At 54.5% G+C, this 21,477-nt stretch overlaps 2 protein-coding genes across 6 annotated transcripts in view; one reads left to right on the top strand and one right to left on the bottom strand.

The window, feature by feature from the left end:
• Positions 1 to 1,385, bottom strand: part of C1qtnf1 (C1q and TNF related 1) — a 22,522-nt gene extending 21,137 nt beyond the window's left edge. The window contains exon 1 of the mRNA XM_036196633.1: positions 1,194 to 1,385. The gene's annotated coding sequence lies outside the window, so the exon portion shown is untranslated. The remainder of the gene's footprint in view (positions 1 to 1,193) is intronic.
• The window catches only part of Cant1 (calcium activated nucleotidase 1), a 22,411-nt gene extending 1,802 nt beyond the window's left edge, over positions 1 to 20,609 (top strand). For 4 of the 5 annotated variants that reach the window (XM_036196632.1, XM_036196630.1, XM_036196631.1 and 1 more), the window contains exons 3-5: positions 15,115 to 15,773; positions 17,796 to 17,999; positions 18,718 to 20,609. In XM_036196632.1, the coding sequence (XP_036052525.1) occupies positions 15,137 to 15,773; positions 17,796 to 17,999; positions 18,718 to 19,088 (1,212 nt within the window). In that variant the 5' untranslated portion in view covers positions 15,115 to 15,136 and the 3' untranslated portion in view covers positions 19,089 to 20,609. The remainder of the gene's footprint in view (positions 1 to 15,114; positions 15,774 to 17,795; positions 18,000 to 18,717) is intronic. The other variant, XM_036196628.1, reaches the window with a different exon arrangement.
• The last annotated feature ends 868 nt before the right edge of the window (positions 20,610 to 21,477 follow it).

Raw genomic sequence — 21,477 nt, 5'->3', positions numbered from 1 at the left:
TGTTTTTCTTTTCTTTTTGTTGCTTTGAAACAGCACCTCACACTGTATAGCCTGGGCTGACCTCAGCTGGTTATCTGACTCAGGACAGCCTCAGACTCACAGCAGCCTTCCCACCTGCCTCACAGTCTTGAGCCAACATGCTCAGTGAAAATCAGAGTTGGTATTTGATTGTTTCCATTACTGGGGATTCAACCCTGGGCCTTACATGTGCTGGGCACTACCCAACACTACTGAGCCACATCTCGAACCCAAAGCTGGAGAAGCATATTCTGTAGTCCCCGTTCTGAGAAACAAGGGAAGACGGGGCAGAAAGAGTCGGAGAGGCAGCCCCCCCCCCCATAGATAAGGGCAGGGCAGGGAGTAACAGAAGTGGGAAGAGAGGGCTCCCCAGAGAAATCCAGCTCTCCAGGGCAGGAAGCAGCCTGGGTGGGCCCAGAGATGACCGAGTGGGGCTCAGGTTAACCAAGAAGGATGACATCTACACCTGTAGGGATGCCCAGGCATCTGAGTAGTAGGTGGGCATGGGCAGGTAGACATGGGCTGTGCAAAGGTATCCCGGGGCATCTTAGGGACTGCAGCCCTAGCTCTGGCCACTCTTAGCAAGACAGGCAGCTTTACTTCCCAGGAAGGTCCATAGAGAAGGGACATTTGTTTTTTCCTGCCCAGGCTGGATGCCATCCAGAAACAGCTGTTAGAAGAGGGGGCCAAAGTCCCCAAAGTCCACACTTCCTGTTCAGTGTTGGGGCTCCTCCGGCTGACCACTGACAGATGGTCTAGACCTGGATACCAGCGGGCCTAGGTGATCTGGCAGGGACAGCGTGGTGCCAGGTGGGAACATCCTCTAAAAATCACCCGGAAAAAAGACGCCCCACCAAACAGTGAGAGAAGGTGCAGTTGGTCCTGGCAGCATCCTAGCTGCCAAGGAGCCCGCCTCCTGCACGCTCCGGGGAGCCCCAGCGGCTGCCTGGGAAGAGCCAATCTGAGCAGGGGGAGTTAGTGAGAACAGCATAACGCTGTCCCCCAAACTCCTCTGCTCCGTCAGTCCGTCTGCACCTTTGCCATAGACACCACCTCACACCTCACTACAGGGAAGGTGTCTGTTCAGCTCTGCTCTGGCGCCCAGACGAAGCCACGAAGACAGAGCTCAGACGCACTGAGTCCTTCCTGGTTTGTCCGACGGCCAAGCCACCTACCTCCGTCCAGCTGAGCCGGCGGTGCCAATCGAATCCTCCCGCCGCCTCTCGGGGCTCTCGGGACACTGACTCTTAAAGCATCTCTCAGGGGCTGAGTCTTTTCTAGGCCAGGTCAGAGGGGAAGCACAGATGCGTCAAAGCAAAGGGAAAGAAGAGAGAGCGAGCCCGAGGGAGAAAAATAGTCCCCGGGGGGGGGGGGGGGGGGGAGTTAAGGGTGAGGAAGAGGGAGCGGTGCAAGCCACAGCGGTCCCAACACCTTTATCTCCTCAGCTGCCTCCAAGGTCTCTTTGGCCAGAAGCGGAAACGTGGTTTCTCTCAAAAGTAAAGGAAGAGAGGAAGAAAGCGGGACACATACAAAGAGCAAACCCCAGCCAGATGTGAGCTGCCGAGGAGCCTAGAACGCTCCTAGCGCTTTTTATCCAAACAGCAGCCTTAGAAGATTAACTGTGTGTGTGCCCGGCTGGCTGCCTGGCTGGCCAATGCTCCCTCCTTCTGGACACCCTGGGGAGCTAGTGCAGGCTTGGAGGGGATGAGGATGAACACTTCTGTTTATCTAGAGGTCTTTCCAGATGTGGAGGTGGCGGGGAGCCCAGGACAAGGGTGCTCCACTCAGGATAGAGAACTGCAAAAAGGCTGAGAATCTGAAGTTAATTGGTGGTTAGGGAGTTGACTTAGGCATGTGGGCAACCCTGACTCCAAACAGCGGCCCATCTGAGACACTTTCCAGCAGGACATCTACTTGCAATCCAGGGACCCATGGGTAGGTTTGGGGACATCCACAATCCCTTTGCAAAAGAAAGGCACGTTTTGTGTTCATGCAAGTATGTATTGGAAGGAGATGGCTCAATTGTTCAGAGTCTAGAGAACCCTGTGAGGCAAAGGTGAGCAGGCAGCCTCCAGAAGGTTCAGGTCCTCCAGTGAAGTGCAGTGGAGTGCAGTGCTGAGCCAGATGCTTGCTCAGCCTCTGCTAGGCAGCTCCGCTCTGGAATTTCTTAATTTTACACACATGCCCTTGTGAGTCTCTTCCCGTGGGGATACTTCTATGGAAAAGTCCCTGCTATTCTCCATCCCCAAACACTGAGTCAGATGGCTTGCCCTGGAATCTTATCACAACCAATAAAAGAGAGGAGAAAAGGTCCTAATGCCTCTGAGCCTCTGAGCGCTCTCTCTCTCTCTCTCTCTCTCTCTCTCTCTCTCTCTCTCTCTCTCCCTTCTCTCCCCTTCCCCCATCCCTCCAACCCTTCCCTTCCTCCCTCCTCTCTATAGGCAGGAGATGCTAGTTTGGGATATCCCAAGCAAAATAAACAGGCTGCTAGTTTAGGATATCCCAAGCAAAATAAACAAAGCTGCACTTTGCTGTTCTCTGTTGTGCCAGCACGAAAAAGGGCCAACAGAATCAAAGCGGGGAGGCAGGCAAGAACAAGCCCAGTACCTCCATCATCTCGCCCAAAGGCCAGGCATAGATCAGTAGAGGGCAGAGTCCAGAAGGGGCAAGGATGGATGGAGGGACAAGAGGGCAGATTCTGATGGCAGGGAGCAGCCTGTGAATTCCCACAGGCTTCTCCAGAAATTCCAAGTCCAAGTGCCAACCCCATGAGAAAGAGAGATGTTGCTGAGCCTTCTGGTACCCACAGGGCGGGGGTGGGGGTGGGAGGGTTGGGGGGACGGTGCCACTTAAGGACACAAGTCATGTCCAGAATAAGTAGATGTGTTCCCGCCAGAGATGTGACCTGCCTTGGCCTAGCAAGACACTTCCTGTTGCTTAGCACATATCTAAGGCGGAGTGAAACTGCATTCTTGGTTATCGATATAGGAAAACACAGGGATAAGACTCTCATTCCTGTGAGTGACATGACGCTTCCCACCCAGCACATGGACCTGCTCTGTCCCCTGTCACTCTGTCCCCACATTCTTTGCAGTAGGGATTCCAGGGAGAGCAGCAGCAGCAGAAGTGGCACTTAACCCCTCCTAGGCTGCTGCAGTGACAACAGAGAGCCTCCAAAGTCTTGTGAAGGGTGGGTGTAGCAGCACAGCTTGCATGGTCCTACCCAGAAGGCTCAGCTCCAGGAAGACCTGCTCACAACACTATTCCTGAAACTGGGCGTGTGACTCAGGAGAGGGAAAGATGTGGAGGCAGAGGAATTGCCCTCACCCCACACATCCAAGATGGCAACACTCTAATGAAATTCTGAGATGCCAACTAGAAGGCCCAAAACAGTAGAACATTCTAGAAATACACCAAATAACAGGCAGTCTGCACAACTGGCTCATTCCAACATGAGGTTTTGCATCCTGGCCTCATGTCTTTCCCTCAACCCAGCCTGGGGAATGGTAGCCAAACTCACAGGCTTGGTTCCTTGTGAATATTACAAAGATGGGCTCCAAGTCTCTGATCTGTAGTTATCTGGGCCAAATGGACTCAGAGTAAGATGGAAATTTCCCAGAAAGCAGCTCACCCAGTGGTTTGGGGCAGATCCGAGTACTTGACTATTCTCCAGGGCAATAAATGAAGGCCATGCTGTTGCAAGACAGCTCAAGTCACATTGTACTACCAAGTTCCTGTCAAACTTAGCAGAGACCAAGGTTTCAGACCTGTTTTTGTATTTGGGAGATTTGAGTGGGAGGTGGTTGGTTTGTTTTGCTTTATTTTTTAATTATATGTATTGGCCAGGTACGGTGGCACATCTTTAATTCCAGCCCTTGAAAGGCAGAGGTAAGTGGATCCCCATGAGTTTGAGGCCAGCCTGGTCTACGTAGCAAGTTCCAGGACAGCCAGAGATACATAGTGAGACACTATAAATAAAGTAAACAAATAAGTAAACAAACAGAATTACTTGTGTGTGTGTGTATACATGTACATGTGTGTTCCAGTGCACATACATGTGTGTAAGCATGGGTGTGGAGGTCAGAGGGAAACCTTGAGTCTCAATCCACAGTCTCACTACTCTGGAACCCATCAAGTAGGCAAGGCTGGCTGGCCAGCAAGTCCTAACTCTGCCTGTCTCCTCCCCAGCACCTGGATTATAAACCCCTTCACCTTAATTTTCCTTCTTTCTTTCTTTCCTTCCTTCCTTCCTTCCTTCCTTCCTTCCTTCCTTCCTTTCTTTCTTTCTTTCTTCCTTTCTTCCTTCCTTCCTTCCTTCCTTTCTTCCTTCCTTTCTTTCTTTCTTTCTTTCTTTCTTTCTTTCTTTCTTTCTTCCTTTCTTTGTAACATGGATTCTGGGCTAGAACTTGGGTCCTGGTGATTGCAAAGAAACATTTAGCAAATAACTCCCCATTCTTCTTTCTTGTTTTTCTTTTGAGACAGAACCTCACTCACTAACCTGACTGGCTTCCTACTAATATCAATCCCTCTGTCTCAGCCTTCTGATTGCTGGGACTATGTATGTGCACCACTACGCCTGGCATCTTTTGGGGAATTTTGGATAAGCCACCCTACACCCGAATTTCCTCACATGATTAATAAGAAGGTTGGTGAAGTGGACAGAGAACGCTTCCATAGTATAGTAGACTAGTATAACTACTGGTATTCTAAGTATAACCTCTCTCCTTCCAGCCTCTTAGACCGAGCCTCCACATCTACCAGGAGATCTGAAAGGGGGCTTGTTCGTTTTCTTTGTGGTGGAAACTGGGAGAGGAAAATCTTCGTACTAAACACAGCAAAGGGAACTTGTAGCTTCCCACCATGCCCAAGGCCAGAAGGTTCAGAGGCATGCAGAGTTCCAAGGGGAGGGAAGAGAGATGGAGTGTGTCTGGAGGGTGTCATCACAACCGGCAACTCAACAGGAAAACAGACAGAGGGACTCACAAGGCCAGGTCCCAAAGGCCAAGGCACGCCAGTGTCAGAGAAGAAATAAAATGTCTCACTGAGCTGGACAGTTTGCTAGGCTCCTAAAGCCCTTGTCATCAACTTCATTCTGCTTTGAAACTGTAAGAAAGACAGGAAGTTTGGCAAAGCAGGGAATGCTTTGCAGAATTTCTGGTCTCCCTCCATCCCTGCCACAAGCACCCCAGAGCCTGTTTCCCCATAGCCCAAGCCTTCCCTGCAGGCTAAAGCAAGAGTCGTGGTGAAACACACCAACAACCAATAAACAAAGCCAAGTCAGCAGCAGTGCCGTGGTCAGCTGTGGCTGGTCGGATGTCATCGCCCGAGTAGATGGGACAGACATCAAGACCAAGTACTCCTCCAGGGGCTTCCTGTCAAGCTCCCAAATGAGCCGTAAGCTACTTCCACCCTGAATTCCCTAAGGGCTGCACCTACCCAAGGGTGTCTGTGTCAAATCATCAAAGACTTCCTCCTCATTCCCAGGTAAGTGACTCTCTCTTCTTAGACCAGGGCAGCTCCTGGAGAAGGACAGGAAGGTCACTGGAGAGTCTCCTGCAGCTCACCATGGAGGGCACACTCTTGTAAAGCTGTTTATTTGTTTAATTTGTGTATACATATATGTGAGTGTATATGTGGTGTATCTCTTTGGTGTTTTTTGGCCTGTGTCTATGTGTGTGTGTGTGTGTGTGTGTGTGTGTGTGTGTGTGTGTGTGTGTGTGTGTGTGTGTGTGTGTGTGTGTGTCTGTGTCTGTGTCTGTGTGTGTCCAGACAAGCAGAGGCCGGAGGAGGATGCTGTCACTCTCCACCTGATTTCCTTTGAAAACTCAGTCCCCATGCTTATCCAGCAGGTTCCAGACACCACCACCACCACCCCGCCCCACTCTGTCCCCCACCCCGCACCCCTGCACGTTGAGCCATCTCTCCAGCCCCCGTTTGGCAATCATTTCTTCCTCCCTGCCCATGCCATCCCTGCTGCTGTTTTCTGATTGCTGGAAAAGGGCTGTGAGGCCTCCCTGCAGTTGGGCGACACAGCATGTCATTAGCAGCTCCATGGCATCTCCCACTGGGGCCCTAACAGCCTGCCAACCCAGCTATTCTGGGCCCGTCTGCCCAGCTATCCCACAGGCAAAGGCTGGTTTTGCAAACTTTTGAATTCCATTCCAAAGGGTAGTACGACAGGCAGGCTCCCATTGGTGGTGTCCCACTGCCAAGAGGGGGTTGGGGGAACCTCTCGGGATCCACAGAAGTTGCTGAGATGGGAAAGGAAACCTGGCATCCAGGCCTGCTCCTGGACACTGGCCCGAGCTCACGGCTCCAACCCGGCGCAGCCTTGTATTCTCGGGGGCTCAGGCAGGTGGAGCTCAGGATTGGCAGCTGCATGGACAGGCCAGATACACGGCTTGTGCAGGGCCTCACAGCTGGAAGAAAACCAGTGTAAGGTTTATCCCTCTCCAAGGTCAGCACACTCCTACTGTGGCCATTTACATGCCTCTCAACTTTCATTCAGCCATTTGACCTCTCCGTGCCTCAGTTTCTCCGTCTCTACTGGCTTCCTCTGTTTTGGTAATACATGTTTTCAATTAGCACAGAGGCAAAGGAGAAACCTGATGCAATATTTTACTTGATAAATAAAGTAGGAGCGCCCCCTGGTGGAAGCATAGTCCTAAGCACGTCACAGAGAGGCGGTGAGAAAATGAGAGAAGGCAGGTACGGTGGGAGTGAAGGGTGCGTCATCTTTTACGCAGAGCCACGGGAACCAAAGCCTTCTGAAAGAAGGGCATGCAGGGAGCAGAGAAAGCCCTGAGTGCGTGAAGGTCTGAGTGGATGTGCCTGGTTGACCTGGGCATGGCCATGTCAGGGACCCTAATGCCTCAGGCCCATGGAACCTTCCCCAAGTGAGTCTCAGAGGGATGGTAAAGCCTTCCTTGGGGTCCAAGCACAAGCGACTGACCAGTGTGTAGGAAAACTAGCAGCAGCCGCTTCCTGCTGTGGGGTGTTTACAGCCTGAGACTGCTGGCCCAGCCACCCCTCCTACGGAGCGTCCTGCCCCTGCACTGTACGTAGTAAACACCCCTGAGGCTGGGCTTGTTGCACTTAGCCCCACTCCATCAGAGTGGACACAACCCAGCTGACATCAGTTGTGCTATATGTGTGTCTGTGTGTCTGTCTTTCTTTCATTTCCTTATAGCACCTAGTCCAGGCCCCAGCTGCTCGGAACATGGCAGAGGTTCTGGTGCTCAGAACATGATGCTGCAAGACATGGCATAGAGCCCTTTGGACTGAAGAAGGCGGCGGGGAGGCCCTCGGCAGCAAAGCCTCTCTCAACCTTCTTCTGTCTTCCTGGCTATGCTCCTCTTTCCCCGACAGAAACCCAGCCAGGAAGCCCAGAAACACCACATGAGTCTCTGTGCAGAACCTGCCGCCATCAAAGTCCTCCGGCTACAACGTACAGAGAGGAAGTCACTGCTGAGTGGTCAGCCCCAGATGGCACAGCTGTCCCAACACTACAACGCACAGAGCTCAGGGGACATTGAGAAAGGAGGGGGAAAGAATAGAAGAGACGAAGGAGGACTGCCCTGAAGGAGGAGGAGTGCTGTGGAGGAGGAGGAGTTGCTGTGGAGGAGGAGGAGTGCGTGAGGAGGGAGGAGTGCTGTGGGAGGGAGTGTTTGGAGAGAGGGGAGGCGGAGGGAGAGTTGCTGGAGGAGGAGGAGTGACTGTGAGGAATGCATGCGTGGAGGAGGAGGAGGAGGATGGATGTTGGCGTGTCCTGGGGTTAGGAGGAGGAGGGGAGTTCGTGTGAAGGAGGAGGAGCGCAGTGCTGTGGAGGAGGACGAATGCTGTGTGATGGAGGAGGAGGATGCTGTGGATGGCAGGGGAGTGCTGTGGAGGAAGGGAAGTGCTGTGAGGAGAGTGGGAGGGAGGGGTGCTGTGGGGAGGCAGGAGAGGATTGCTTGGGAGGTAGGAGGAGTGCTGTGGAGGAGGAGTGCTGTGGAAGGGAGGGAGGAACGTGCTGTTGGAGGAGGAGGAGTGCTGTGGAGGAGGGAGGAGGTGGCTGTGGAGAGGAGAGTGCTGGATGGAGTGGTGAGGAGGAGGAGAGTGCTGTGGAGGAAGGAGGGTGCTGTGGGAGGAGGAGGAGGAGTGCTGTGGGAGGAGTGCTGAGGTAGGAGTGCTGAGGAGGAGGAGGAGGGCTGTGGAGGAGGAGGAGGAGGAGTGCTTTGGAGGGAGTGAGTCTGGAGGAGGAGGCCTGTGGAGAGCGGAGAGAGGAGAGTGCTGAGGAGGAGGAGGAGTGCTTGGAAGGAGAGTGCTGGAGGAGGAGGAGGAGGAATGGTGGAGGGAGGAGGGTGCTGTGGGAGGAGGAAGAGGATGTGCAGGTAGGAGGGGAGTGTGCTGTGGAGGAGGAAGGAGCTGAGTTGGGGGTCTGTGGAGGAGGAGGAGGGTGAGGAAGATGCCTGTGGAGGAGGAGGAGAGGAGTTGTGAGGAGGGATGGCTGTGGAGGAGGGAGTGGGTGTGGAAGGAGGGAGTGCTGTGGAGGAAGTGCTGTGGAGGAGGAGGAGGAGGGGTGCTGTGGAGGAGGAGTGCTGTGGAGGAGGAGGAGTGCTGTGGAGGAGGAGGAGGAGTGCTGTGGAGGAGGAGGAGGAGTGCTGTGGAGGAGGAGGAGTGCTGTGGAGGAGGAGGAGGAGTGCTGTGGAGGAGGAGGAGTGCTGTGGAGGAGGAGGAGTGCTGTGGAGGAGGAGGAGTGCTGTGAGGAGGAGGAGGAGTGCTGTGGAGGAGGAGGAGGAGTGCTGTGGAGGAGGAGGAGGAGTGCTGTGGAGGAGGAGGAGGAGTGCTGTGGAGGAGGAGGAGGAGTGCTGTGGAGGAGGAGGAGGAGTGCTGTGGAGGAGGAGGAGGAGTGCTGTGGGGAAGGAGGAGTGCTGTGGAGGAGGAGGAGGAGTGCCTTGGAGGAGGGAGTGCTGTGGAGGAGGAGGAGGAGTGCTGTGGAGGAGGAGGAGGAGGAGTGCTGTGGAGGAGGAGGAGGAGTGCTGTGGAGGAGGAGGAGGAGTGCTGTGGAGGAGGAGGGTCTGTGAGAGGAGTGCTGTTTGGAGGAGGAGGAAGTGCTGTGAGGAGGAGGAGGAGTGCTGTGGAGGAGGAGGAGTGCTGTGGAGGAGGAGTGCTGTGGAGGAGGAGGAGGATGTGGGCTGGGGAGGAGGAGTGCTGTGGAGGAGGAGGAGTGCTGTGGAGGAGGAGTGCTGTGGAGGAGGAGGAGGAGTGCTGTGGAGGAGGAGTGCTGTGGAGAGGAGGAGGAGTGCTGTGGAGGAGGAGGCTCCAGTGTGTTGAGGGCAAGCAACCATGAGCAGTGAGGTACAGGTGAGCATGAGGTGGGACCCATCAGAATGGTTTAGGGTCCTGTCCCAGGAGCTGGCACTGAGGGAAGCTCTGGAACTGAGTGCTGGCCTGAGTTGCGCTGGGATTGTCATACCCTTGGTTTTAGGCATGCTGGCATCCAGTGCTAGGGTGTCAGTTTGACCTGGAAGGCAGCTCCTCTGCTAGGATTCCTTCCAGGGTACTGGGGATACAAAGTAAGCAGATAAGGCAGTGTTGTGACAGTTCTGAAGCTTCTGCACCCACCTTAGGCCTGGTGTGAGCTGTAATGAGCCTCAAGGCAGCCATGTCTACCTCACCCCCTAGCCTGTGCATGCGCTACACTGTATAAGAAAGGGGATTAAGGCTGAGAATACCTTATCTGAAACTGGGGAAATTTTCTCCAGGGGAAAGTGACCTCAGGGCCCTTAAAACTATGAGAGGGAAGCAGAATAGCAAGAGGGACGGCTGCAGAGAACCACTGGTGGGAGTCAGTACTGCTGGCTCTAAACAGGGAGGACGGGACCACAGGCAGGGAGTGAGGTCAGCCTTTGGGGCTGGCAAAGCCTGGGCAAGGAACCAGCCTTTGGGCGAAGCCCAGTGAGGCCAATCCAGACTTCTGCAGGGCTGGGAAATAAGGATGTGTGATGTTGCAGCTGCCATGTCTGTAGTAATTAGTTACAGACCCAGTAACTAACATTCCTCCTGAGTAGTTGACTTAAAAATAGCCTGGAAAACAACAACAACAACAAAACTACCCTAGTAGTGCAGACGTTGACTCAGGAGAGGATTGTCACTGCCTTTGTGTAAGACACTGGGGATGGGTGCAGATGTTGAAGACCCATCTTGGCCTTTGAAAAGGGTCTGAGTGGCCTCCGTAGCCCCTAGAACACACACTGCCTTTCTTCTCATTCCCCTGACTGTCCGCCTAGTCTAAATCGGGAATGAATTCTTTGGTTCACCGCTCAGCTTGGCAAAGCACAAAACCAGGAGGCAGCCTCCATGTCCAGGTGCCTAAGCTGTGGCTGTACACAGGTGTGCTTCCTCTGCCCTCAGAGGCTGCTGGGAAGCCCTGGGTGTCTGCCTCCCCCTTCCACAGCAGTCTGTGCTGGACATAGGAAGCCTGTCCCCTCTCTGGCCTGGAAGGAGTCGGGGAGCCCTTTCTGCAGGCCTGAAGAGAGGGGCGAGGTAGTAGCTCAAAGAACAGCCCTTCCTTGATCCTGGAGGGGAGGAGTCAGCTCTGACAGCCGCCTTGAACCTGTTTGAGCTGCCACCTGTTACACACGCAGGCCACTTGTGAAGGAAGTAAGAAGGGGACAGGCCACCTTGGCTGTAGTTCTGCATTGTGCTGTATAGACCCAAGGGTGGCCATGGAGGTAGGTGCCCTCTGCCCATGCTCTTCCTAACAGTTAGGCCAGCAGCCCTGGCATATCCTGGGTACACAGAGAAAAACACTCCCTCTGTGGCTTGTGGCTAATTCCTTTGGTCATCTAGAAATGTCCTTTGGAGTGGACAGACAGATGCGTGTGTCTCATGAGGAAGTGAGGTGTGGTCTTGCTGTTTTAAGTCTGAGGGTCGTTATCTCTTCAGTACCCACTGCATAAGAGGGGTGGGGAGGGAAGGCACCTGTGCCTTCTGCGTGCTAGGCACTTTGATGTCTCTTTGCAGCCATGTTGTACTGGAGTAGGGTTGGTTCAGGAAGAAGAGTGCCAGCAGGGTGCCTCTGAGTCTGGGGGAGAGCCCGTCTGCAGGCCATGGGCCAGCGCCCTGAGCGAGCGGTCTGGAAGGAGCTGTGACTTTACAGTGCTCAGGTCAGAACATGTCACGCTGCAGGCAAGGTGGACAGACTTCTTGCCACAACCATACCAACCCCGTAATGACCTCGGGGTTCCTCTGGGGGCCGGGAGGAGGCAAGCCCACGCCTGTCCTTTCCTGGTACTGCTGTCCATCTTGTCCCTTGCATCCACTGGCTCCTGTCTTGTGGCCTGGTCAGCATCTACAGCCACAGGACACACGTCAGTCTCAGGCCCTGAGTAGCTGAGGTGAAAGATGCCAGTGGAAAGGCAGCTGACCTGAAACTGTCCTCCTGGAGAAGTAAGAGGAAGGCCGGGAAGAGGCTTCTGGAAGGAAGGCAGAAGTTTCTAGAAGCCTGCTGTTGTGGAAAGCAGGTCCTTCCCTCCTTTGACCAAAGGTGCCCAAGCCCCGGTGGTTCCTGTTCTTCCTTTTGCTCTTGGACAGTCCCTTCCCTTAGGTCTGGGTTGGCTTGGGTGCTGGTGGTCCTTGGGCCACTGTCAGGAGGGGTCAAGAGAATGACATGTGCAGTAGCCTAAGGTGGCCTACATCTTCACACACAGGTCTGGAGAGTCAGTGACCCAAAAACCTCGGTCCCAGTGTCATTGCCACAGAGCTGAAATCAGGGTGTCCCAGAGCTCTTTCTGAAAGTTCTAGGGGACTCATTCTGGCCTCCCAGCTCCTCAGGCATTCATTCCTAGGCTTGAGGCCATATCAACCCCCACCCTCTACCTCTGTGTTTGTGTGGCCTTCTCTCTACCCATCGCTCCCTGCCTTTTGTAGAAAACACTTGTGACAGCGCAGCACTCAAGAGGCTGAGGCAGAAAGGTTGTCTTGAGTTCAAGGCCAGACCCTGTCTGGAAAAAGGGAAAAGAAACACCTATGATTGCCTTGTGTTCTCCTGGACAGCTTCCTCGCTGAGGTCCTTAATCACTCCTTCAAAGTCTGTACTGGTATGGAAGGCTCCTAGGTAGAGGACAGTGACAGTAGCAGCCTCCCATGGGAGGGATGACTTGCTGGGTGAGAACGCCTGGCCAGAGAGGGCAGCACAGTGAAAGCATGGCTGTTACAGCACTTTTGGGGGGTTCTAGATGGCCCTGTGTGGTCAGAGATGTACATCCCCGGTCGGGGGAGCAGTTGCATCATGGTCTGGGCAATGTAGACTCTGGATTTGCAGAGCTTCTCTTGTCTGAAGTTAGTTTGTGGGAGGCTGGGCTGAAAAACCAAGGGAGGTTCTCTGTGGACTGTGTCAGGTAAGGAGAGCGTGTAAGTAAGAAGGCTAACAAGGAGGCCCCTCTTCCTCTGCATCTGGCTTAATTGTCAGCAGGTCTAGGAAGAATGCTGAGACCCACAAAGGAGAAGTTCTTGTCTGAAGTCTCTGGATCCTGAAGGTCTGGAGCACTAGGTTTGAGGTCTGGGTGAAATAGGACTAGGTCCAAGGCTGTGGGCATGATACCAAGTTCAGCTTAGGTGCCTGCCTAAGTGTGTGGGGAAAGAGAAGCAGCAGCCGCTCCTGGGATGGTCTCCTGGGCCAGCAGAGAAGTCTCCCTGACTCTAAGAGGGGCAGTGTCTGGAGAGGCACATTGAGCTCAGGAATGCAGCCGTGGGCCCATGGCTGCAAGATGGAGGAAAGCGCACTGAGTGTGATGCTCTGGAGACAGTGAGCAGGGCGCTGGAGCAGGGGTGGGGAGACCTGCTTCTACACAGACTCCAGGTCCTCTGTTCATGGAGCAAGTCAGTGTCCCTGAGAGGAGAGTCCAGGAGCACACATGAGCCAGCCAGGTGGACAGGATATCTACAAACCAAGCGAGTGGCTGAGGAACCAGTGTCAGCCTGTTAGGGTGGCCGAGAGTCCCTCTCCCTGAACAGAGGTGTGGGGATATGGGCTGTATCCTATCTTGGAGCAGGTGGACTGGTGACTTTCAGAACGGTGACGGTGTGGTGGCTCACAGGAATGCAGAGTTGGTTGAGTAGAGACAAGTGTGAGGGTTCCAGACACTAAGGATGATGACGTTTCATAGTGTGTGGCACTCTACATAGCGATCATGTCTGTTGGGCCTGTGGCTCATGCTGGGTAGCTGAGAGGCTTGTTCATCAGGCCTTGATCTAGAGCTGTGCACTTTCAGAGTGACGGAAGGGAACCTAGTGTGGTGTTGCTCTTTCAATCCTTCAGAAGACGTGTGCTGATTCTTCTCTTGGCTGCTAGTTCTGAGCCGGGTGCCAGAGATGAAGCAGGAAGCCCTGACCCTGCAAAGTTCCCACAGAAGGAGAGCAGACGAGGACCCAAGGGTGTGAGCGAGGCAGTTCTGCAGAGCCAGGCAAGGGAATGGCAAGGTTTGCCCTAGAAATGAGGACCCTCGTGATTAGTGGTTAGGAGCAGGGTGCCAGGGAGGACCAAGGAGCCTTTAAAGGTTGCCTAGCAAGTAGTGCCGGCTGCTGGGTGGCAGAGGAGGAGAGGGCTGCAGAGGAACTGGGGAGACCATTGGCATGGGGTGTGCAGATGCGTCATGAGTCAAACAGGCTTTGGATGGACACACCTGCCGGTGAGAAGCCATTTGAGAAGGCAAAGGAAAGGGTTGAGGGCACTTCTTGGCACTGTGGCAATTTGAAGCATAACATTCACACCCAAACTGCACCTCTTCTTTGGGTTTTATGGGAATTTTGACTTGGTGATGGTGTTTATGGTGATGCCATCCATTCCTGAGGAGGATTGGGTTAACTGGCTTGAAGTTGGGGAACTCAGACTTATATTTTGAAATAGTGTCTAAGGTGCAAGTGGGAATTGGAACATGGCAGTGTTTGACACTTGGCAGAGCTCAGCACCATGTCCGGGATGAGGATATAACACTGATATCCTGGGTCTGGCCTCTGGAGCCATGGTGTGTGAGGCAGAGCCTAAGTGAGTCCCAAGGAGGCACCGCCCGCATGGGGCAGGGGACACTTTGGGGCGACCAGTTCTGTAGCCATTGCTAAAAGGTAGCTACTTTGCAAGGTGACCATGACACAGCAGCTCCAGAATGGCACAGACCCTTCTCCCACCCTTGCTGTGAGCAGCAGGCCCTGCACCCACTGTTCTCCTTGGACCTGACCCTGGGAACTAAAACGTGAGCACATCCAGGAACCAGTGCCTTGTGAGCAGCCTACAGAATGGTGAGAGAACACCTCTGCAGCCCCTGGACATGGGGACCTTGTGACTGCAGTACAGCGGCACCCCACAAACATCCAGATGAAGGACTAAGGGCCTGAAAGCAGCAGCAGCTCTACCTTTTGGTCAGGAGACAGACGCCTCCACCACAGCCAGCACTGGCGTGGAGGCTTTGTGGCACCGAGCTTTTGTGGTGTGCTAGAAGCAGGCAGGTCAGGCAGTTGTAAGGAGATGAAATTCCCAGCTTCCTCCAGTGCCCTGGGCCTGTAGTTGTGCCATGTATAGAGCCCAGCTTGGGCCTGGAGCCAGAACCATGTCCGAAGTCATAAGGTGAGTAGCATGCTAGACCAGGTCAACAGAAAAGTGCCAGGAGACAGACCAAACAGCGGCAGAGTGCTTGCTCTGCCTCCCGTCTTTGTACTGAGATGTTACAGAACCTGCCCAGGAACTCCAGGCTCAGTGCTGCGGTCTGCCATGAGGGAGACGCTACTGGGGTGCGGAGGCTGGCAGCATGAGTGTTGATACCCCTCAAGTGGGTGGGTGGCTAGAGAGGACTTCAAGAGACAAGTCAGGTTCAGACGTGCACCTCTGTTAGAGCACCTGCAGCCTGCAGGTGCTAGCCCTCACCTACACTTTGCCTCTGCTCTATCTGTAAACCCTTGCCATCCTGCTGACCTCCCTGCTGAGGTCAGGGTTCAGCCAGGACACCACTTCCATGAAGTGCCGTCTCCTGGATGAGGCTGACTTCAGCCTGTTGGACTTAGGACTAGAGAGGTGGTATCTTCCAGAGCTCACCAGCTGCTCTCTTCTGCCTGGTTTAGGTCCTGCCCAGCGTGCAGTCTGATGCCCATCCAGCCCTTTGACCACCGGGAATGGAGTGAGCCTATGCACTCCCTCCGGATCAGTGTAGGGGGCCTTCCTGTGCTGGCATCCATGACCAAGGCCACAGACCCTCGCTTCCGCCCCCGCTGGAGGGTGATCCTGACGTCCTTTGTGGGTGCTGCCCTCCTCTGGCTGCTCTATTCCCACCATCAGGCCCCAGTACTGGGCAGGTCCCCCACCCACAATGCACACAGCCGGAGGTTCAGCCCAGAGCATGTCTCTCACTACAATGACACCTATCCCCTGTCACCCTCCCAGAGGACTCCAGGTGGGATCCGGTACCGAATCGCTGTCATTGCTGACTTGGACACGGGGTCCAGGGCCCAAGAGGAAAACACTTGGTTTAGTTACCTTAAGAAAGGTTACCTGACCCTGTCGGACAGCGGGGACAAGGTGGCTGTGGAGTGGGATAAAGACCATGGGGTCCTGGAGTCCCACCTGGCAGAAAAGGGACGGGGCATGGAGCTCTCTGACCTGATCGTCTTCAATGGGAAACTATACTCTGTGGACGACCGAACGGGGGTCATCTACCGGATTGAGGGCACCAGACCAGTGCCCTGGGTGATCCTTTCTGATGGCGACGGAACCGTGGAGAAGGGTAAGTGGAGCCACTCTCTGTGGGCTGAGCTTTTGTCCACTGCCGTATTAGTTTCTCACTGTTGTGACCGAACTGACAGGGACTGTTTACTGTGACTCCCAGCTTGAGGTAACGTCCATCGTGGTGAGGAGGCCATAGTGACAGGAGTGTGAGGCAGCTGGTCACACAGTCAGGAAGCAGAGAGGTGAATGCTGGTGCTCAGTTCGCTTTCTCCTTTTTATTCAGTCTGGAACCCCAACCGGTGGAACGGTGCCACCTATATTAGGGTGAGGTTCCTGTCCAGTCTAGAAACTCCTCACCTGCATGCCCAGAAGTTTGTTTCCATAGTGATCACGAATCCCATCAAGTTGACACTCAAGATCAACCACAGAAAGTAATCCAAGGCCCTGGTGACATTTCATTCAACCCCGACTGACCCACCCACCCACCTCTACCCTTAGCAGAGCCTTGCCGGGATTATATGAAGCTGTTTCTAGAAGTTTGAGCAGATCACTGGAAGGCTGCTGCTGAGTGGGAAGCCTTTTTCAGAATGAGCCAAGGCTGTGTCCACTGCCTCCCTTACCTCTTAAGGGACCCTGGTCCTCGTCATGTCTTCAGAGGTGTCTTAGGATCACTCAGTATAGTATTACTCCCACCAGGTGACTCACCTTCAAAGCTGGGTACTTGGTGGTTCACTGTGATCCCAGATTCTAATCTCAGTTTATTGGGGCCACAGGTCAGCTGCTGCTACCCAGCCCTGCTTTGAGCCCAGTACAAGGGTCTTTGTGTTGAGCAGCAATTACCCCTGGAAATAGGTTGATGTTATCCCCGTGTGTAGCAGAGAGGAGCCGCTGCTTCCACAGGGTGGGGAAAGAGCTGTCTCACCTCAGCAGGTCTGATCTGTCCCTCACAGCAAGCTGGAGACCACTGCAGACTTATTGTCCCTGTACATAGGCTGCCAGGCCCTGCCTGGCTGATAAAATCTCTAGTGTTTGTCCAAGGCTGGGGCTCTCGGGAGTGCCTGTCTCCACCTCCGTGTCAGTGATGCTGCTGCTCAGCCATTTCCTCTTCATAACCTTCAGGGTTGTAAGCTTCTGTTGTGTGGGGTGGTTCTTCCCCTGAGTGGGAAGAGTGCAGGGTCATAGGGTGCTTAGGGCAGAGTTGTGATTGTTCATCCAGAAGGGTCAAAGATTGGCAAATGGGGCAGCTTCTCATGGAGTTAGCTCAGAAGACTCATAAGGTCACGGGCAACAGGGACCAAGCAGTCCCTCTAGAGTCACCCTAGGGGTGTCAGAGGCATCCATCCTCCTACAGTGGGGAGGCAGATGCAGCCCTGGCTTCCCAGGGGCTAGGGAACTGGCAGGGGTGTTGGAGAGCTGGCATGATTGGGAATGTCAGGGAGGAGAGTGCTGGAACTGCACAGCTTCTTTGCCAGCGTGACCAGGGGGCCTGTGTAAAGTCAGGTAGATGAAGGAGCTTTGGGGTCAATGCTCTGAAATGAAGACGGGGGTGGTGCACGTCACTGCCTCTTCCCGGCTAAGGGAAGAACAGACCCACGTAGTGGTGCTCTACAACCTGGCAGGTGAGAGGCAGGTAGCCTGTGCCGAGCTGTCAGCTCTGGCCCTCGGTGGCAGATAACTGCCACAGCACTTGGAAGCTCCGATTTGCCAATTGCTGTAGCTAGCACACGAGGCTCCTGAGGCTGCTGGCGTCACACAGGACGTGGGGTTGCTGGCCCTGGGGAGCTGAAGGGGAGTGGAGACCTAACACAGGAGGTCTGGGACTGGTCTAATGTGGTTCTAGAGTTGTTGCACAGGAGATGGGGCTCCTTGGGGAAAAGGGGGTAAGAAAGGATGTGGGGGCTCTGGGACCTAGCACAGGTGTGCCAGGCCCCCTTCTGGGCCTCTCATGCAGCCTCCAGTGAACTTCAGGTGTGGTAACTGGTGACATCCAGGAGGCTTGGTGCCACTCTGGATGCAGCTGAGATCAGAGAGCCGGGCTGGACGTGGGGACCAGGGTCTCAGGCTCGCCCTCTTGTCCCAGGCTTCAAAGCTGAGTGGCTTGCTGTGAAGGATGAACACCTGTACGTGGGTGGCCTGGGCAAGGAATGGACCACCACTACAGGGGAGGTGATGAACGAGAACCCTGAGTGGGTGAAGGTGGTAGGCCACAGGGGCAACGTGGAGCACGAGAACTGGGTGTCCAGCTACAATGCTCTGAGAGCCGCCGCTGGGATCCAACCACCAGGTAAGGCTCTTCTCAACAGGCTCCCAAGTATGAAGGTCTCACAGCTTGCTGGGGTTTGTTGATGATGTAGAGTCTTCATGTAGGTGGATTCTGAGACAAATAAGCCATTCCTGTCTCTGTCCCTCACTAACCTCGACAGATGACCTCTGCACACTGAAGTCCCCCTCATCCACAAAATTCGTCCTTAGTTTAGGGCTCTAATGGCTGGGGTCATGGCCCTCATAAGCAGAGGAGGAGATGTTTAGGGCCTGAGCTGCCTTCCCCTGGCCTCTGAGGAGGGTGACCTTTGTCTGAAAGAGGCAGAGTCAGGTGTGGGGCAAAGGGCAGCAGAGAACCAAGACCCAGAGAGTTCTTCCATGCTGAAGTGGGTGGAGATGCTCCCCTGAGCTTCCTGACTGTGCTGCTCGCTAGGTTTCCCTTTCGAATCTCTGACCTTCTCTGGCCCCTGTGCACCATGGGAACAAAGGCATAGACAAGTGAAGGCTGCAGACCCCTGAGGGGACATGACGGCCACTGGTGGAGGATGCGCTGTAGACTCAGAACCGCTCTCCAGCTGTGCTGCGTCTGCTGGTGGTCCCAGAGCAGCTGTGATTGTTCTCACCAGAGCTGGAGATTAGAGGAAAGGTGGGGTGGGCCCCCAAGTGTAGCCTCTGGGGTGGCAGGATTCTTGAGAAGAAGGCCTGGGATGTGTGGTGACTGGTCTGTGCTGTGACCCCAGGCTACCTCATTCACGAATCCGCCTGCTGGAGTGACACACTGCAGCGCTGGTTCTTCCTGCCACGCCGGGCCAGCCACGAGCGCTACAGTGAGAGGGCGGATGAGCACAAGGGCAGCAACCTCCTGCTGAGCGCAGCCCAGGACTTCAAGGACATCACTGTGAGGCGCGTGGGGGAGCTGGTCCCCACTCACGGCTTCTCATCTTTCAAGTTCATCCCTAACACCGATGACCAGATCATCGTGGCTCTCAAGTCAGAAGAGGACAGTGGCAGGATCGCCACCTACATCGTGGCCTTCACGCTCGATGGCCGCTTCCTGCTTCCCGAGACTAAGATCGGCAGTGTCAAGTATGAAGGGATAGAATTCATCTAGATGAGAAAGTTCACATGCCCAGCAAGGTGAGGGCGCGTGGCCTGACCCACACCAGGACTCAGTTCCATAAAATCCAGAGGAATGCACTTTGGCTTGTTTGCTGATTTCTTTTTAACTGAGCTGTGTGCCTGGATAGAGATTTCCAGAATAGGGAGCTGAGTCCCAGGCCATGTGACACCGCTTCAGGTGACATTCTGAAACTGAGAGCAAGGGCAGGCAGGGGTCCTGGACAGGAACAGCAGGGCCACGTCCACCCACGCCTCACTCTGCACTGCCACCTTGTGGTAGCCATTGGTCACTGCTCCAGGTACCTGAGCCCCTGGCCTTCAAAATCTAGCCACGCTTCCTCCATCTCTTTCCTGGCCTCTTGCCTTTCCGTGAGTTCTCTGGCCAGTACATGTCTGAGGCAGCCAGGTGTGTTGTCCTAGCCTCACCCCGGGAGCACAAGGCGGTTTGAGGTGGACCTGCCAGATGGGCACCCACCCCTCTTCCTCCTAGGTGACCCTGGCATTCCACACTCAGCAGACCTTTGGAAAGTAAATGTTTACATGGCAGGGCAAGGGCCCCACCCTTGGGACACACCTGCCCACATTTCTGAAGCCGCCTCTAGCACAGGGTTTGCCTCCCATGGCCAAGGCCTCCTTCCTGCCCTCGGGAGGATTCTGGCCATTCAGTCCTTTGACTTACTAACTTATTAAAGTAATTTCCTTTCCTATAGAACAGAGTCACCAAACCTCATCACACAGCAAAAGTGGAGTGTCCACATCCCCCAGCAGCGAGGGAATCGTCCCCACAGCCGCAGCGGCGACACTGTCTTTTACAGAAAGGGAGTCTGGATCCTTGGCCTCTGCCTTCTAGCAACTTCAAAAGCTGCCATGCCTTCCCTTTCAGCAGTGGCCGAGGGAGGGCTCTGGTTCCAGCAGGCCTGCACCTGACTGGAGGCCATCCTTGTTGTTCCCTGCATTTCTTGCTGGCTCCCAGTGAGCTTGAGCAGCCTTCTCTCCGGGAGGCTTCACTGTCTTCTGCTGTCTCTTCCTGTCCATGCTCGGCAGCAAAGGCCACTGTCAGGGTCAGAGGTTGTCCTGTAGGGGGCAGCCACCTCATCATCCTGCGACACCCTTAGGACAGGACACGGGTGCTGCCGCAAGCAGAGGGCCCTGATAACCCTCACAAAGCCCTTCCACTGGGAAGCTGGGGGCCACTGCCACTGGGGGTGACTACCCACTTGGCAGCCTCTTACTGACTCGTGATGGCGACATCTTTGTGTATTCCTGTGTTCTGCTGGGAGCTCAGCCATTTCTCTTTGATGTGTGTCAGCTGTGTTAGAGTGTGGGAGTCTAAACTGGAAGGTGAAGTGAGGGAGCCCAAGAGAAGCCTGGGAACCCTCACTGAAGAGACAGTGTGGACCTGGGACAGGCAGCGCAGATTTCACACTCCTTCCTTTCCCAAAAGTAAGCATAGTGATTGTATCCTTCCCTCTGTCCATTTGTTTTGTAAACAATAAAATGTCAGGGGAATGTGGTTCTCTTGTGTGTGTTGACTGTTGCCAAGGGCTCTGCCCCAAACGTCTGAACAGGTGGGTTGCGAGCCTCGGAGTCGTCTCCAAGCTTGGATCTCATGGGAAGAGCGGTGTGTAGAGGCTGGCACCACCCCACTCCGTGTCTCCCCACCCTGCATACTGGAGTCAGGACAGAGCCTGAAGTGCTGGAACAAGGAACACAGCAGTCACAAGCCAGCCTTGGTGTCCCCACCTCCACAGAATGGCAGAGAAGGGTTTACTCGGTGTGGCCACATTGGGCAGAGGAACAAGGAAAAGGCTCAGCGTGGACAGTGCCTGCCATGTAAACCTGTCAGATCCCTTGGCACATGCCACCTCACTTACACTTATACACAAACACACAGAGAGAGGGAGCTGGGGAGAGAATGACTCTCCCAAACCCTTCTTTGGGTTCCTGACACACAGTTTAGGTTTAAACAGAAGGCAAGACTTATGCCTGGCTAAACAGGCCTGGTCAAGGTGTGGTCCTGCCCATCACTGACCCATCACTGTGTCTGGCCCTGGCTCCTCGGCTGCCTGGCCAGGTAGTCTGACAAGTGAGACCATGTGGAATCCTTTCAGGAGACCAGGGTCTTCTCTGCTGGCAGCAGGCCTCAGCTTTTCCCTTCTCAAGTGAGTCCCCCCCCCCCGTCCCCCCCGCCGAAAATTTCAGTTTCTTGTAACCTACTACCTCAGTTGTCTGGTGGGCAAGGAGAGGGATGTGGGTGCCTGTGTCTCTGTCCTCCCTTGGTCCATTTTCTATGCAGAAGGCAGGTCATCTTGGAACCACTGCCCAGGACTGCAGGGACCAGAGTGTGTTCAAATAATGTGCACATGTGGATCATTTGAGGG

Source organism: Onychomys torridus, chromosome 8 (genome assembly GCF_903995425.1).
Source record: "Onychomys torridus chromosome 8, mOncTor1.1, whole genome shotgun sequence".
NCBI lineage: Eukaryota > Metazoa > Chordata > Mammalia > Rodentia > Cricetidae > Onychomys > Onychomys torridus.
This window is presented reverse-complemented; position numbering and strand designations above follow the sequence as displayed.